Genomic DNA, 15,749 nt, shown 5'->3' with positions numbered 1-15,749 from the left:
CCGACTCTTGTGGTCATATTCTTGGCTGCTTGGCAGACTATTTGGTGTCTTGCTTCCATCTCTTCTTGGATTTCCTCCTCGGTGGTATTTGAGGGCAATCCTCTTAAAACCACTTTGGGTTTTTTATCCTCTTCTACTGGGAAGGCTACCCATTGTAGCCTTTTGTCCTTGTGTGCCTCTGCGTATTCTTCTATTACCCTCACCATTTTCTTGTAATCTTCCAGGTTTTTCGCCTGGATGAGTGTTTCTTTACCGCTCCTGGAGATTTTGTTTGTCGTATATACTTTTAGTCTTTGGGCTATGGTGAGGATAGCCCCTGTCTCATCCACGCTCTGTAATTTAATTACAGGCGGCTTTCTGTGAGGTGTTGCCTGTTGTTCGGGCAACACGGTGGTTTCTTCGTTTGTTACCATGTCCTCTGTCTCTGAATCGTCAGATCGCCCCAAGGCAGGCGTCTCACCATCTGTGTTTTGTTCTGGGGGGTGGGGGGTTTAGTCCTCGTGACAGTGGTGGGAAGTTTTCTTTTGCCCTTTGCCCTCGGTTTTTTAATCGGTGGTGGCTTATCGGTCGCTGGGTTGTTTTCTGGCTTCGGTATGGGCTTTGCCTGTTGTTGGCGTTCTAGCTTCAGGTTTTTCTGGGCTTCTCGCAGCTCTTTGAGCAGTTCGTTCATCTGGCTCGTCATCTTTACCATCGATTCTTCTAGTTCCGCTCTTTCGGTCTTTTGTCGGGCTATTTCTTCGTCCTTTTTCTTCAATTGCTCCGTGAGCTGGTCTTGCATCCTTCTCAAGTCTTCCCTTAGTCGCTCTGCCTCTGCTTTTTCTACATTTAGACGATACGTTGCATGATCTAGGTCTCTCTCGGCTGCCCCTCTTGAGAAGAGTTTCTCTAACTCGCTTCTTCTCTCGGCTGTCTCTCGTGAGAAGAGTTTCTCTAACTTGCTTCTTCTCTCTGCCTCGCTTTCCGTGTCCTCTTCTGATAAGGATATATTTTTTTACGGACTGTCCCCAATGCACGCCCCTCTATTAGAACCAATAATATGGTAGGTGTAATACATTTACAGGTAAATACAAGGTTTCTCCCCATGTGATTTTTTAACGCGCTCAATAATAATCTATTTTTAAAATGGTTTAAAAAAGAATGGACGCAACGGATTAAAATAAAATAAAATTAAAAATTATTAAAATACGGGACTCTATTTTAAAACTATTTTTTGCCTAGGGATTTTTGTGATATGTTTGCAAAAATGCGTTAGTCATATCTACTTTCTACTTTTAAAGAAAAACGGATGTACAGTTCCTCGGAGGATGCTTTTCTATTAAATTTACTGAATTAATTTAGTTTTTGTTTGGATTAATGCGAGTTTGCATTCGAAACATTTTTTAACCTTTCTCACCCACGGCTCATCACGCAAAATCCACACATTTCAAGCATTTATCTAATTCTTGTTTATATTTTACAGACACAACTTAAATATGGAAGAAATACACAGCAAAGCCAAAGCAAAGAAGAAAAATCCTTTAGACACTGCTAATATATTTTCATCAATATTTTTTTTGTAAGTAATTTTTTTGCTATGTATAATTTGTAAATAAATCAGTATGTTGAACTTTTGAGTGTAAACGTTCTGAAAATATTTTTTTCTACGAGCGTGCAAAAATGTCTACTTTCGCGCAAGCATTTTAGTTTAGAAAGTTTCACTTTTCCGCATGCGTGTTACTTTTCCGCACGCGTGTTACTTTTCCGCACGCGTGTTACTTTTCCGCACGCGTGTTACTTTTCCGCACGCGGTTTTTACTTTTCCGCACGCGTGTTAATTTAGATATGTTAATATGGCCTTAAAGTAATTATAATACATGCAATAAACTAATATTTAGATGTTATTTACTAATTTATTTCAAATATATCTTATTGTGTTCCTGTTTTAATGAAATTAACGCGACAATTCGATGAAATAAAATCATTTTGACATAATATTCGAAAGACAAATCGGTAGACAATAACAGTCGTTTTGAATCATCGTCATGGAAACCAAGATCGTCGTCATGCTAACTATTTATATTGAAAGTTTGGTTTTGACAACCTTGTCAAATAATTAATTTGTGTATGTATTTTCATATTAATTAAATTAATTGATTAAGATTTGGTAATTTTTTAAAGACTCTTAGAAAAAATATTGTTCCTAACTCTTGCAGAAAGTCTCTTTTCCGCACTCGACTGCTTGCCGAACTCCCGCTTCGCGTCGTTCGGCAAACTGCAGTCGCGTGCGGAAAAGAATGACTTTCTGCACTTGTTAGGAAAATAACTATTGTTTTGTGCATTTTATTTTTTTATTGTTATACGTTATCTTATCTATTTTTTTGTTTTGTTTGCACAATTAACATTAATTTTGAATTAAATTGCATTGCAGGTGTTATTAGACGATAACATTTTTCGATAAAAAATAAATGCGTTGCGTTAACCTTGAAACATTATAGTAGGGTAACATCTATCCATTATTGTAAGAATGTCTCAAATAAAAGTTACTTATTTTTACGCAAGTTAACTTACTTATTTACTTTTTAAAAGTTACTTATTTTTAAAAAAGGAAACCCAAAAGTTTGTGAAAACTACAGATGCATTACTCTTCTAAATGTGGTTTATGAGATCTTGACCACAATGATAAATAAACGATTGATGGAGCATACAGATATAAAAATAGGGGATTATTAAAATGGTTTTAGGAAAGGAAGATCTACCGTAGATGCCATACACATAGTGACACAGACAGTCGAGAAATTCTGTGAATATGACATGTGGCTGCATATCCTCTTTATTGACTTCAAGCAAGCATTTGACAGTATTAAGAGGCCAGAAGTAGTAAACGATATGAGGAATATAGAAGTGCCTGGAAAGATGATAAGACTCGTGGAAATGACGATGAAAGAATCAAAGGCATCCGTATTAACGCAGGAAGGAACAACAGAAGAATTCGAATACAATGCAGGAGTAAGACAAGGAGATGGGCTGTCAACTACGCTCTTTAACATAACTTTAGACGCCATAATTAAGACGTGCAAACTCAATGGGACGATCACCAACAATTCAGTCCAGATAGTAGCATATGCTGATGACCTAGCGGTGCTGGCGAGAGACAAAAGAACCTTAGATGACATAACCAGACAAATTGAAAAGGAAGCGGTGAAAAGAGGCTTAACAATAAATGAAGAGAAAACTCAATATATGAAAATAGAGAGGAAAAACAAAGATACAGAGGAAAGAAATATAAAAATCGGGAATTATAATTTTGAAATAGTCAGTAATTTTCAATACCTAGGAGTCACAATTAACAACAAAAATGAAAGAAACATAGAAATTACAAACAGAATACAAGCGGGTCATAGAGCATATTATAAGTACAAAAGTATTTTAAAAAACAAAAAAATCAGCAGGGTTACGAAAATCCGAGTATACAGAACAGCAATTCGAACAGTGGTGATATATGGGGCAGAAACCATAAGCCTAACAAAGAGGGAAGAAGAAATGTTAAAAATATTTGAAAGAACAATGGTAAGAAGAATTTATGGACCAAAGAAAACAGTGCACGGAGATTATGAAAGGCTCTTGAATTTACAAATAAGAGACATACTAGGAGGTGAGGACATAGTGAAAGCTATAAAAACCCAGCGACTACGGTGGTATAGACACTTAAGAAGAATGGGAGAAGAAAAAGATGTAAGAAAAGTTACAATGTGGAACCCAAATATAACAAGGGCGAAAGGAAGACCAAAAAGCAGGTGGGAAGACCAGGTATTGGAGGACATAAAAAGATTGGAAGTACCAAGATGGAGACAGAAAATACAGGACCGGGATATATGGAGGAAAATAACAGAGGACGCAAAGAGGAACCCTAGATTAGACTAGTTAACTTGAGAGAAGAAAGAATGTGGAGTGACTCACCACAATAAATGAGTCAATAAGCTCAATAAGAGTGGCTCCAACTCCGCACGGAGTGTATAGCCTATATATATATATATATATATATATATATATATATATATATATATATATATATATATATATATATATATATATATTGTTAAGATATGTAAAATTTGAATTAATATGGTTTCGATCTTAATATTTTAGAAAAGTTAAAACATATAATAAAAATATACCAAAATTCATTTCGAAGAAATGAAAGTCAATTATCTTTGGATGGCCGTAGGTAAACAAAATTTAAATAGGGATTAAGTATTTTCTTTGTACAGTTAGTATGATAAGGAAGTGGTTATGTGTTTGGACAATGAGACCGGGTTAGGGAACAATTGTATTTAGAAATTTAAATGAATGTAATCTCCTTAAAAACCGATTGGCAGGTAATTAGTTTTAGGAAATTTCTAATGGTAGGAAAAGTTGGTGTTGAATCTGACATTGACAATTTTGAATTTAATTCTTTGGAATCGTTGTCAGTGGACTTTCATAATTTTTTACATAATTTAATTTTACGGTAGAATAATTTTTTCAACGTTACTGTTTAGTGCTGGCCTTTAAACGAATGTGATTCTAGACGATAGTTGTTAAATGATCGTCAAGTCGAATAGTGGTGATCTCTGAGAGTCTCCTGAAGTAGTAAGGCAGATAAATGAATAGCTGTGAGTTTGTTGAAATAAGTGTCCTGACGGAGGCTCATCACGTAAAGCATTGTAAGTTATATTGTTCTACTTATATTCCAAGAGTCACCGTTGCATGCCGGAACGAGAAATAGATTCAGTTTATTGAGAGGAGAAAAGGCTAGCATTGTTTTTTAAAAGATACGTGCATCTGTAGGGGGTCATTGATGACAATAGGCTTGCAATAGTTTGTTGCGAGATTGCTGACTACATAGGGGGCTGCTAAGAGTAAATTGTAGGCGACCAGAGACAAGAATTTGGACAACTCATCATCCGAGAGACAGTTTTATTTTTTTTTGTAGAATTATTCATAACGCAAATTTCAATAAGTACTTTAGATAGTGGTAGGAGTATTTCAATAATCAGAATAGGAGATATTATTTTTAGAGGATATTTTGAGGGTGAATTTATTTCAATAGATGTTTTTGTACCATATATGTGTTTTATTCCGTTAGTCTTTGACCTTATTTATCATATGTAAAGCAAAGGAGATATTGAAGCACGAGAATATAAAACCCTGAGATTAGAGCATTAAATAGTGTGATTAAATCATAAGTGCATCATTAAAATTAAATTTAATTAATTAATTAATTATCTAATCAATTGCTTTGAGCACACCGATCTTTGAATATCACATTAATATATATATATATATATATATATATATATATATATATATATATATATATATATATATATATATATATATATATATATTTACGCAAGGAATCTAAATCTGCAATAAAAAATGGGGGTTACTATTCCCTCCTCCGTAGGGCTTCTTGTTTGGTGTCATTCGCTAGATTTTCGAAAACCCGTATTTTTCAGTTTTTCGATCCGATGTTCATTTCTCGAAATATCGCGGGGTTTCTATTTAAAATTTTAAAGTGATCCTTTACCCCTCCGTGGGGGTCGTGTTTGGTATCATTTGATAGATTTCTGAAAAATATTGAACACGTATTTTTCAGTTGTTCTATTTGATGTTAATTTCGCGAAATGTTTGCTTTTTTTGTGAAACTTTGTGACTCACCCATTTCCTTACGCCCAGCTCAAATCTTCAGATTTTTGAAATATACACACTGTTTTTCATGTACTTAACTTACTTTGTCTTAATCTGACGTCTTCCAGTTTGTCTAAGGAGATGCTTTTTTGGAACTGCCCCCAACGTAGCCCCTGTATGTGTATCAAAAGTCCTTATATGATAGGGGTACATTTACAGGGTACGAGATTTTCCCTGGTTTTCTGACATGCTCAAGTAACTGCAAAAATCCCTTCTTGGGTCCCCTACCCGCTACCGTATAATACATAAAAATATAAAAATAATTCCTAATATTTTTATTGATACTGTCCAATAAAGTTTTAACGATTTATAATAAAGATTTAACTTTCATGATAATAATAACACTACTTATATTTTTATAATTCTATTCATAGGAATCTTTCTGTCACCACACAACACACCACTTTTATTTCATTCATCTCACTTCAATGATGCAGTTCGATAGTTTCCTCTTTAACGTTTTATCCGCTTGCTGGTTAGCACGTTCATTGGGCATCATATTCTCTTGGGGTTTTATATTCCCAGTGAAGTTAATTTTATCGGGGTTTTTCCCCTTCTATGGCCTCATACTCTTGGGCTAAATCTTGCAATTTTGTTAAATTTTCAAAGTCTCGGCGGTGAATGTAAAGCTTATATTGAAGTAGCATATTCCTATTTATTGGTTCCAGTTCTTGATTTCTGGTCAATGATCATTCTCGTCTAATTAATGTTTGAATAGCTATAATATATCTAACCGCTGGCAAGTCTTACCTTTGCTTTCTGTTTCTGATTTACTCCTCCAGTTGCAGCACATATTCTCTGGCATAGAAAGCTTTCTTAAAATCTTCGCTGAAATCTGTCCACGATTTTCAATTTTGTTGTTGTTTCGGTAACGTAGTAATGCATGGTCTCCTAAAAATTCTGTTAACGCTTTTACCAGATCTTATTTATCGATCTCATAAGCTAAGCTTAATTCTTCTAGCCTTTCCTTCACTACATTATACTCCACTTCCGTACTTAGTTTAATAACCAAGGTTTATAATTGTCTTCTAAGGACTAAAATTTCCTGGGCTACTATGTCGGGTCCAGATTCTTTAGAAGGCTTGACTTTTGGGATCGTTCTTGCCAGTTCCCGCGATGTTTGAAAAAGTCTCTTAGTATAATATATAAAGCCTTTTTACCACATAGTGGTGTAAGGCGACAATACATTACATTACGTTACATTATAATACAATAGATGGCCAAAAATGCCCCCGCACCGATCAGCTCCGCTACTTATGTTTTCGATAAAGGATATAAAATTATGCCCTCATGCAAATTTATAGCTTCCCAGAGGTCCTAAAACGTCTTAAATCGAGAAAAGAAGAATTTATAGGTTTTATTTTTTTGTGAGCGCAATTTTACTTTAAGAAATCTGAAAAAATTCAAGAGGTTGTATCTTTTGAATACAAAACAACCTAATTTTTTTCAGATTTTTGTAATGAAAAATGAAAACAGGAAAAATTTTTGAAATTTTCAAAAAAAAATTTAGGTTATGATAATATGATTTGGCCAACTTTTCAATAGTATTTTTTTGTGTACTTTTTGCCGTTCTTTTAAATGGCAGAGGTAGAATTTTTAATATCTGAGCGGAAAGAACGAAAAAATCGAAAAAACCGTTTTTGGCTGTCTCGAGATGCATCTCGGGGCAGCCAATTTTAGGATTTAGGATCCTGACTACAACAACTGAAAAAAAACTAAAATTGTGAATTTTGTCATAAAATTTGGTATGTGGGGTTATCATAATATTTGGAACAACTTTTCCAAATAACATCGATATCTGTAACGCGAAGCAAATCGAATCGCATATCGAAAATTCACCCTATTTGTGGATTCGCAGTAGGCCGCGTTTAAAATTTAAAGTTCAGTTGACTGTTTTAAAAATTTTGAACCATCAACCTGTATGACTGTGCAAAATTTCAAAATATCTTATCAATTCGATAATTTATTGCAACTAATAGTCGTATTTTTTATAGATTCAAAATATACAATGAGAATACTGACTAATTCACTAATTTTATCATAAAAAGTTCAAATTGATTGCATTGAAATATTGAACTAATTAATATTATAATTAATTAATATTATTATAATTATTATAATAAATAGAGTGAGTTTTATGTATAAAAACCCTCAAGTATCTCGGAAATGACTTGCACGTTTTTCATAGGTTTTGGTGGGTAGGGGTTTTCTAATGCAGCCGATATTACAGTGATAATTACATTGTTGTCAGATTTTCCGTTTTTCTGAAAATCCAATGAACTTTCTTATTTCAAATAAAACCTTTCTTATTTCAAATAAAAAAATAAAAATAGTATATTTTTTGCGTTTCGAAGTCCTTAAGATATACTGATTATTTTTTATGTTATATTCTCTATACCTAAATGCCATAGTTTGGGAGTTATTGCTACATTTATTTAAGAAAAAATTTAAAGAAATTATAAAAATCAATTTTTTCGGCCTGTAGACATTATTTTACGTTCTTTGGATCATTGGGAACAAAAAAAGGTCTTTTGTAATGTTTCTCTAAAGTTAATCGTTTTCGAGTTGTAAACAATTTAAAACTGAAAAAAAATCGAATAATGACGATTTTCAAGGTTCGAAAACAAAAATAAAAAACATTATTTTTGAAACTGCGGAGTACCCAAACCCTTCTTCCAGGGGCTCGCTAAAAAATTTTTTGGTACGTTTTATTCTAAAACACTGATTTTTAATAAATATTAATGAAGCGCATATGAGAGGACGGGCGATGGGGCTGCATTAACAACTAAAAAACAATATTTTAGAATGAAACAAGCTCAAATTACTTATTGGTAACTGATAAAATAAGACTTTAGCTTGAATTTCTATACTTGGCAGTTTCAAAAATAATATTTTTGATTTGTGTTTTTTAACCTTGAAAATCGTAATTATTCGATTTCTTTTCAGTTTTAAATTATTTATAACTCGAAAACGATTAACTTTAGAGAAAAATTACAAGAGAACTTTTTTGTTCCCAATGGTCCAAAGAACGTAAAACAATGTCTACGCAGGCCGAAAAAATTGATTTTTATAATTTGTTTAAAAAGTTTTTTTTTAAATAAATGTAGCAATAACTTCGAAATTATGGCCTTTAGGTATAGGGAATAAAACATGGAAAATAATCAGTATTTCTTAAGGACTTCAAAACGCGAAAAATATACAGGGTGTTCCATTTGAAATAACAAAGTTAATTAGATTTTCAGAAAAACGGAAGATCTGACAACAATGTAAGTATTACTATAATATCGGCCACATTAGAAAACCCCAACCACCACAATCCATAAAAATCGTGCAAGCCATTTCGGAGATAATTGAGGGTTTCCGTACATAAAACTCACTGTATATATTATATATTATATTATTATTACACATAATTATATACACATTATTAATACACATTAATAATTAGTTCAATACTTCAATGCAATCAATTTGAACTTTTTATGATAAAATTAGTGAATTAGTCAATACTTTGATTGTATATTTGGAATCTATAAAACATACTACTATATTAATTGCAATAAATTGTCAAATTGATAAGACACAGTGTGTCGCATTTAAGATGAAGACACCCCTATGTTTCGGCTATAAAAATATATACAGATTTGAAATTTTGCACAGTCATACAGGGTGATGGTTCACAATTTTTAAAATAGTCAACTGAACTTTAAATTTTAAACGCAGCCTACTGCGAATCCACAAACGGGGTGAATTTTCGATATGCGATTCAATTTGCTTCGCGTTACAGATATCGATGTTATTTGGAAAAGTTGTTCCAAATATTATTATAACCCCACATAGCAAATTTTATGACAAAATTCACAATTTTAGTTTTTTCCAGTTGTTGTAGTCAGGATCCTAAATCCTAAAATTGGCTGTCCCGAGATGCATCTCGAGACAGCCAAAACGGTTTTTTCGATTTTTAGTTCTTTCCGCTCAGATATTAAAAATTATGCCTCTGCCATTTAAAAAAACGGCAAAAAGTACTCAAATTAATACTATTTAAAAGTTGGCCAAATCATATTATCATAACCTAAAATTTTTTTGAAAATTTCAAAAATTTTTCCTGGGCTCAGTTTTCATTAGAAAAATCTGAAAAAAAAATAGGTTGTTTTGTATTCGAAAGATACAACCTCTTGAATTTTTTCAGATTTTTTAAAGTAAAATTGCGCTCACAAAAAAATAAAACCTAAAAATTCTTCTTTTCTCGATTTAAGACGTTTTCGGACCTCTGGAAAGCTAAAAATTTGCATGAGGGCATAATTTCATATCCTTTATCGAAAACATAAGTAGCGGGGCTGATCGGCGCGGGGGCATTTTTGACCATCTTATCCCGCTATAGCCTTTAACTAATAACTGCTATACATTTATATTATGTACAAATTTGACCCATTCCTTCTTATTTCTAGTCAGCGTCCTTGCTTCTATCCACGTTATTCCCCTTTTCTCGATTATTTTGCCTAGTGTTCTATCCCATGTTTGTCGTGGTCTACCTTTCTTCGTGCCACATAATGAGAGGAGAAAAGTACTCACTGCTTAGACTCATAATCCAAGGAAAAATCTCGGGAAAGAGAAATGTGGGACGTAGGAGGATTTCCTGGTTGCGAAATTTAAGGGAGTGGTATGGGTGCAGTTCAATACAGTTGTTCAGAGCTGCAGCCAACAAAGTTAAGATTGCTGTGATGGTAGCCAACCTCCGATAGGAGACGGTACTGCAAGAAGAAGACCTTTTTTCTTTGCATTTTTGCCTGCCAAATTTCTTTCACCGGTTTTGTCTGATCCATTCTCCGAAGGTGACCCCACCAACTGAGTTGCCTTCTCTCTATAAATTCTAAAGTTGACTCGATTTCCAAATATTCTCGTTATTTGAGTGTTCCGTAGTCTATCTCTTTTGGTAACTCCTCGAACTCGTCTAAGGTATTTCATTTCTACTGCCTGTATTTTACTCTTTTGTCGTTCTGTTAGTACCCATGACTCGCAACCAAAGGTTAATTAATACAGGTCTACATTGTAATGTATGCCTCTTTAGGATTGTGGGACATAATATAACATAAAGCTATTTACGATAGGTTTTATGAAGCTTTATAAAGATATGTAAATTAACATTGTTACTCTTGTTCACATAATTCACATGGAGTCCCTAACCTAAGTGTGTTGTCAATGTCTGGTTGTCATGTCACAGCTGTCACTTGTTATTCCGTTTACCAAGTGCAACGTTGCCAAGTATATGCGTACATGAGAACCATACATAACATACATATTGACTCAAACACATTAATTTTTGTATTTCGTTTAATTTCCTTTTTATTTATGAATTTATTCCTCATTGCATGGTATAGGTTCATTGTTTTTTAAATTCTATTATTAATTTCTGTTCCCTGTTTTCCGTTGTCTTCTAATTCTACTCCTAAGTATTGGAATGTTCGTGCTTGTTCTATATTTACTTCTTCTATTTTTATGTTTATGTTTTCTTCTTCTTCCTTTTCTCCCATGACCATAACTTTTGTTTAATTTTTATTAATTGTCATTCCATATTTTTTTAGTGTTTCATTCCATATTTCTATATTTCTTTGTAGTTGTTTCTCATTTTCGGCCAATATGACGACGTCATCGGCGAATGCTCCTTCTGAAATGTCTACTCTTCTGTTTCTATAACCCACATGCATTTTTTTCACTTTTACTTAAGTACTTCTTTAATTATCTCATCCATGTAAATTATAAACAGTGTTCGTAGTAAATGGTTTAGATGTTCTGTTTTGGCTTATGTTCTTAATTACCCTTATCATTTTGTTACTTATACCTCTCTTCTCTAATATTTCCCATAATGTTTACCTTGGTACCGTGTCAAAAACCTTTTCAAGATCTATGTAAGCCATATACATTTTTTTCTCCTGTTGCTGATATTTTTCTATTATTTGCTTGATTGTAAATATATGATCCTGGGTGCTTCTGCCTTTTCTGAAACCGCTTTGTGATTCCTCTAGTGTGCTGTCAATTTTTCCGATTATTTTTTTGTTCAATATTTTTTCGTATATTTTCGTGGCAGTGCTTAACAGCGTTATTCCTCTGTAATTGTTGCAATCTGTTCTATCGCCCTTTTTATAAATCGGCACTATCTGTGCCTTCTGCCAGTCCATCGGTATCTGTTCTTCTCTCCAAACTGCATTAAATATTTTTATTAATAACTCTGTTGCATTTTGTCCCATTTTTTTTATAATTTCACTGGTTATTCTGTCATACCCTGGCGCTTTTCCGTTTTTCATTTCTGCAATGTCTCTTAGTCTTGATCTCAATTTTTCGACGGTTCCTCTGAATACAACCGACCGTTTCGGCTTCACGCTATAATTCCTTTTTGGACAGGCGATATATCTACGACTTATCTGCCGTTCCACCAGTTACTGAGTCTATCTGTCGTTGCTGGATGAAGCGTCATTTTACTTCTGCTCAGGAAGAAACATAAATTTCAGACCACGGCCTTATAATGGCCAAACTTAATCTATCATTACGATATAAACTTTAATCCTTTGTAAAAGGTATATTTGTTAAAATCCCTATACAGGGCTACATCAAAGACATAACTAGTTTTCAATCGGTTGACCGATCATCATCAGTATAATCTCAGAATCTAACATGCTAACCACCAAAGTAAAAAATATTTGGGTATAAACCCTTTATAATTAATCCGTCATAGGAACATATGAAAAAGATGTGATTTTAAAGATAAATGTATAAAATATCCAATGTTTCACGCTCGAGGTACCAATGAGCTCAATTTGACTAGTTCACATCATGGCTGTATGGAAGCAAGTCTTCCATATTGACTTGCTTCCATACAGCCATGATGTGAACTAGTCAAATTGAGCTCATTGGTACCTCGAGCGTGAAACATTGGATATTTTATACATCCATGTTCAAAATCACATCTTTTTCATATGTTCCTATGACGGATTAATTATAAAGGCTTTATACCCAAATATTTTTTATAATTAAGTATTTTCGATGGGAAATAAGCCACAATTTTACAATAGTTCAGTGGAGAGATTCAAGTATAGTCCTAAAAGAAACAGATAGTAAAAAGAGAAAAATCAAAGAAGCGGCTCTAATTATGCTAAATGAACACAATTGTGTCGCAAATTCCTCGGTAGAATGCAGTAGGATGTGGTTACCCATACTAAAAGAGGAAGTCAATAGAAAGAAAATACCACGATTAGTAAGTCATTAACAGATCGAGTTAGTACATATTTTATATTTTAGTATTATTTATATAATATCTATGTATTATTATTATTATTTATAATTTAAAATAGCATATATATATTAAAGTCAGAATTTGGTATTAGTTTTGAGAGTAAACTAAATGTAAGCCCAAATACTTACGATGTCGGGATAGTATCACGAGGTTTTTTCCTGGTTTTCCCTCGTGATTTACTATGGAATCTCTAGCGCGAGAATTTTACTGCCATCGTTGCATTTGGTTGTCTTTTTAAAGACAGATCACATGCTATGATTTTTTTGTGGCGGATATTCTTGAGTTGGGGTTGATTTCATGTAATCGAATGAACTATCTTTTAGTAAAGTCGTCCCAGGAACGCAACTCATCAATATTGGCAATATCATTTTATAGTCTTCTACTTTAAAGTGTATAATACATGCCTGAATTGCCGATATAAATGAGTCAGATTAAATAAATCATTAGAAGAATTTTTTACTAAGCAACAACATTTTTGTTTATTGAGTATTATTTTGTATTTTGACAACGACACCCGACTTGGGCGTCGAAACGTTAATAAATTCATTTTTTTGGTAAAATTGTGGCTTATTTCCCATCGAAAATACTTAATTATAAAAGTGCCACAAGGAAATAGCTTCAGAACAACATTAAAAATATTTTTTACTTTGGTGGTTAGCATGTTAGATTCTGAGATTACACTGATGATGATCGGCCAACCGATTGAAAACTAGTTATGTCTTTGATGTAGCCCTGTATAGGGATTTTAACATATATACCTTTTATAAAGGATTTTATGTTTTTGTAATGGTATACAGCCAACTACAGGAAATTTTTCCTCATGGATATATAAACTTTGTTGAAAATGGATTTATATCAACCCAATTAGAATTTTTTTCGGTGCAAATAACATATTTTTCTGTTTTAGTTGGCTTCTTCCATTTTTTGTGAAAGGTTACAAGAAAGATCTCACCGAAGATGATATGTATGAACATCGAAATTGCCACGAATCGGGCAAGTTAGGTGACCAGCTGCAAGTAAAATGGAATAAACAACTACGAAAGAAGAAGCCGTCATTGATAAAAGCATGTGCCTCTAGTTTTGTTTTAGATCTATTAGGTATCAATTGTCTCGTAGTCATTGCAGAGGTCGTAAGGTAAATTAAAATAGTATCTATGCTTTGTTTTTGAACCAGGAGGAGTAAACTAAAAAGACGAAAAAGTCACTAGAAAAATCCTTCGACAGTAATCCATAAATTATATATTATGCTAATACCATTCTAATACGTCGCTAAAGTGTTCTAAAAGCAATAATTGTTTTTTATATAATAGGTATTTATGAAAGAGTTCGTGAAGTATGCTTTTTGCGAACGCACGCGATGTTTGCTCGCTCCGTTGTCGCTCGTGCTATACATTGCGTAAGTTCGCAAAAAGTACTTCACGCACAGTTTCATACAATATTTTATCTATGATGAACAAATAAAAAAACTGTAACTCTTCGTCACTGGAATTTATTTCTATTCTATAATTTTTAGAACTTTGACATTTAAAAATTCTAACTTCTTTCAAACCACAAAACTGTCAAAACTTTTGTCGTAATTTATTGCTGATTATGTCATCACCATGACAAAGCGACTAAAACAGGATATTTGATTATATGAAAGTGTGTATTTGATTATATGTAAACAGTCCCATTTAAAATACATTGTTACTTCACGCACACTTTAAACCCTTCACGCACTGCTATCTATAATGACAGTTTTCACAAACTAAAAACTTATACATAATATGACATAGAGTAGATAAAAGTAGATTATAATTTTAAAACTTAAAGGAATGACCCCCAAAAAATCACCGATATAACTTAATTAACCTGTGAAATGCCAATAGTGCCAAAATTCATAAATGTCAAAGTGTCAAAATTTCATAACAAACAGTGAAGTAAACTTGCCTGAGATTGGACCAATTACAAACAAACATTACGGTGCGGTAAATTTGAATTACTCCTCCTGGTTTAAAAACAGAGTCTAGTTACAATAATTATCTAATCCGTTATGTAGCCTAGTCAAATAGGTAACTTGCATAAAATTTTAAATTCGAAAAAAATGTTATAAATCACAACAGAACATAATTTAAAACATGTATCAAAGATTCCAAGCTTTTAGTTATTTAGTACCTTCCGTACTATGACCAGAGCAGTGGGTGTCTGAGGTACGTCAGTCAAAGAGAGCAAGAACAGAATATTACCTCCGAATTCTATCCTACTACAAGAATTTTAACGAAATTTTGGAAATAGCCTCTACCCTATTCTCCTAATTCAAAGTCTATCCTATACCAAAGTGTGCTTTTATCATGGGGGTGGTTCCCACCCCTTCTCGGGGTTGGAAAATTTTGTGGTCAAAATAATTACGGAAGTGACTAGAGAACCTAATTCTAAGCAAAAATTGTTCTATAAGTTTTTTTTTGAAAACTTTAATACTTTTTGAGTTATTCGTGGTTGAAAATTGGCCATTTTCATTGAAAAAAGACACCTTTTCGGACGGTTTTTTGCGAATACCTTAAAAACTATGCATCTAACCAAAAAAACTTTATAAAACATTTTTGTAGCTTATAAAAAACAAACAACTAATTATAGTACCAAAAGAGATATGGTAGATGAAAGAGTTTAAGTGCATGCTCAAATCGGTGTATCCAACTTAAAATTTAAAATAACAGAGAAACGGTCGATTTTAGGTGTATAATGCTACCACTACTTTGCGTAATGCTTGAAAAGA

General features: G+C 33.1%; 1 protein-coding gene across 3 annotated transcripts in view; it reads left to right on the top strand.

Annotated features, from left to right (window-relative positions):
- Window positions 1-15,749, top strand: part of LOC114330915 (ATP-binding cassette sub-family C member 4) — a 242,880-nt gene that overhangs the window by 151,683 nt on the left and 75,448 nt on the right. For all 3 annotated transcript variants that reach the window (XM_050660979.1, XM_028280354.2, XM_028280353.2), the window contains exons 2-3: window positions 1,460-1,555; window positions 13,905-14,132. In XM_050660979.1, the coding sequence (XP_050516936.1) occupies window positions 1,473-1,555; window positions 13,905-14,132 (311 nt within the window). In that variant the 5' untranslated portion in view covers window positions 1,460-1,472. The remainder of the gene's footprint in view (window positions 1-1,459; window positions 1,556-13,904; window positions 14,133-15,749) is intronic.

Source organism: Diabrotica virgifera, chromosome 9 (genome assembly GCF_917563875.1).
Source record: "Diabrotica virgifera virgifera chromosome 9, PGI_DIABVI_V3a".
NCBI lineage: Eukaryota > Metazoa > Arthropoda > Insecta > Coleoptera > Chrysomelidae > Diabrotica > Diabrotica virgifera.
The sequence above is the reverse complement of the archived record's forward strand: the minus strand, read 5'-3'. Positions and strand labels throughout refer to the sequence as shown.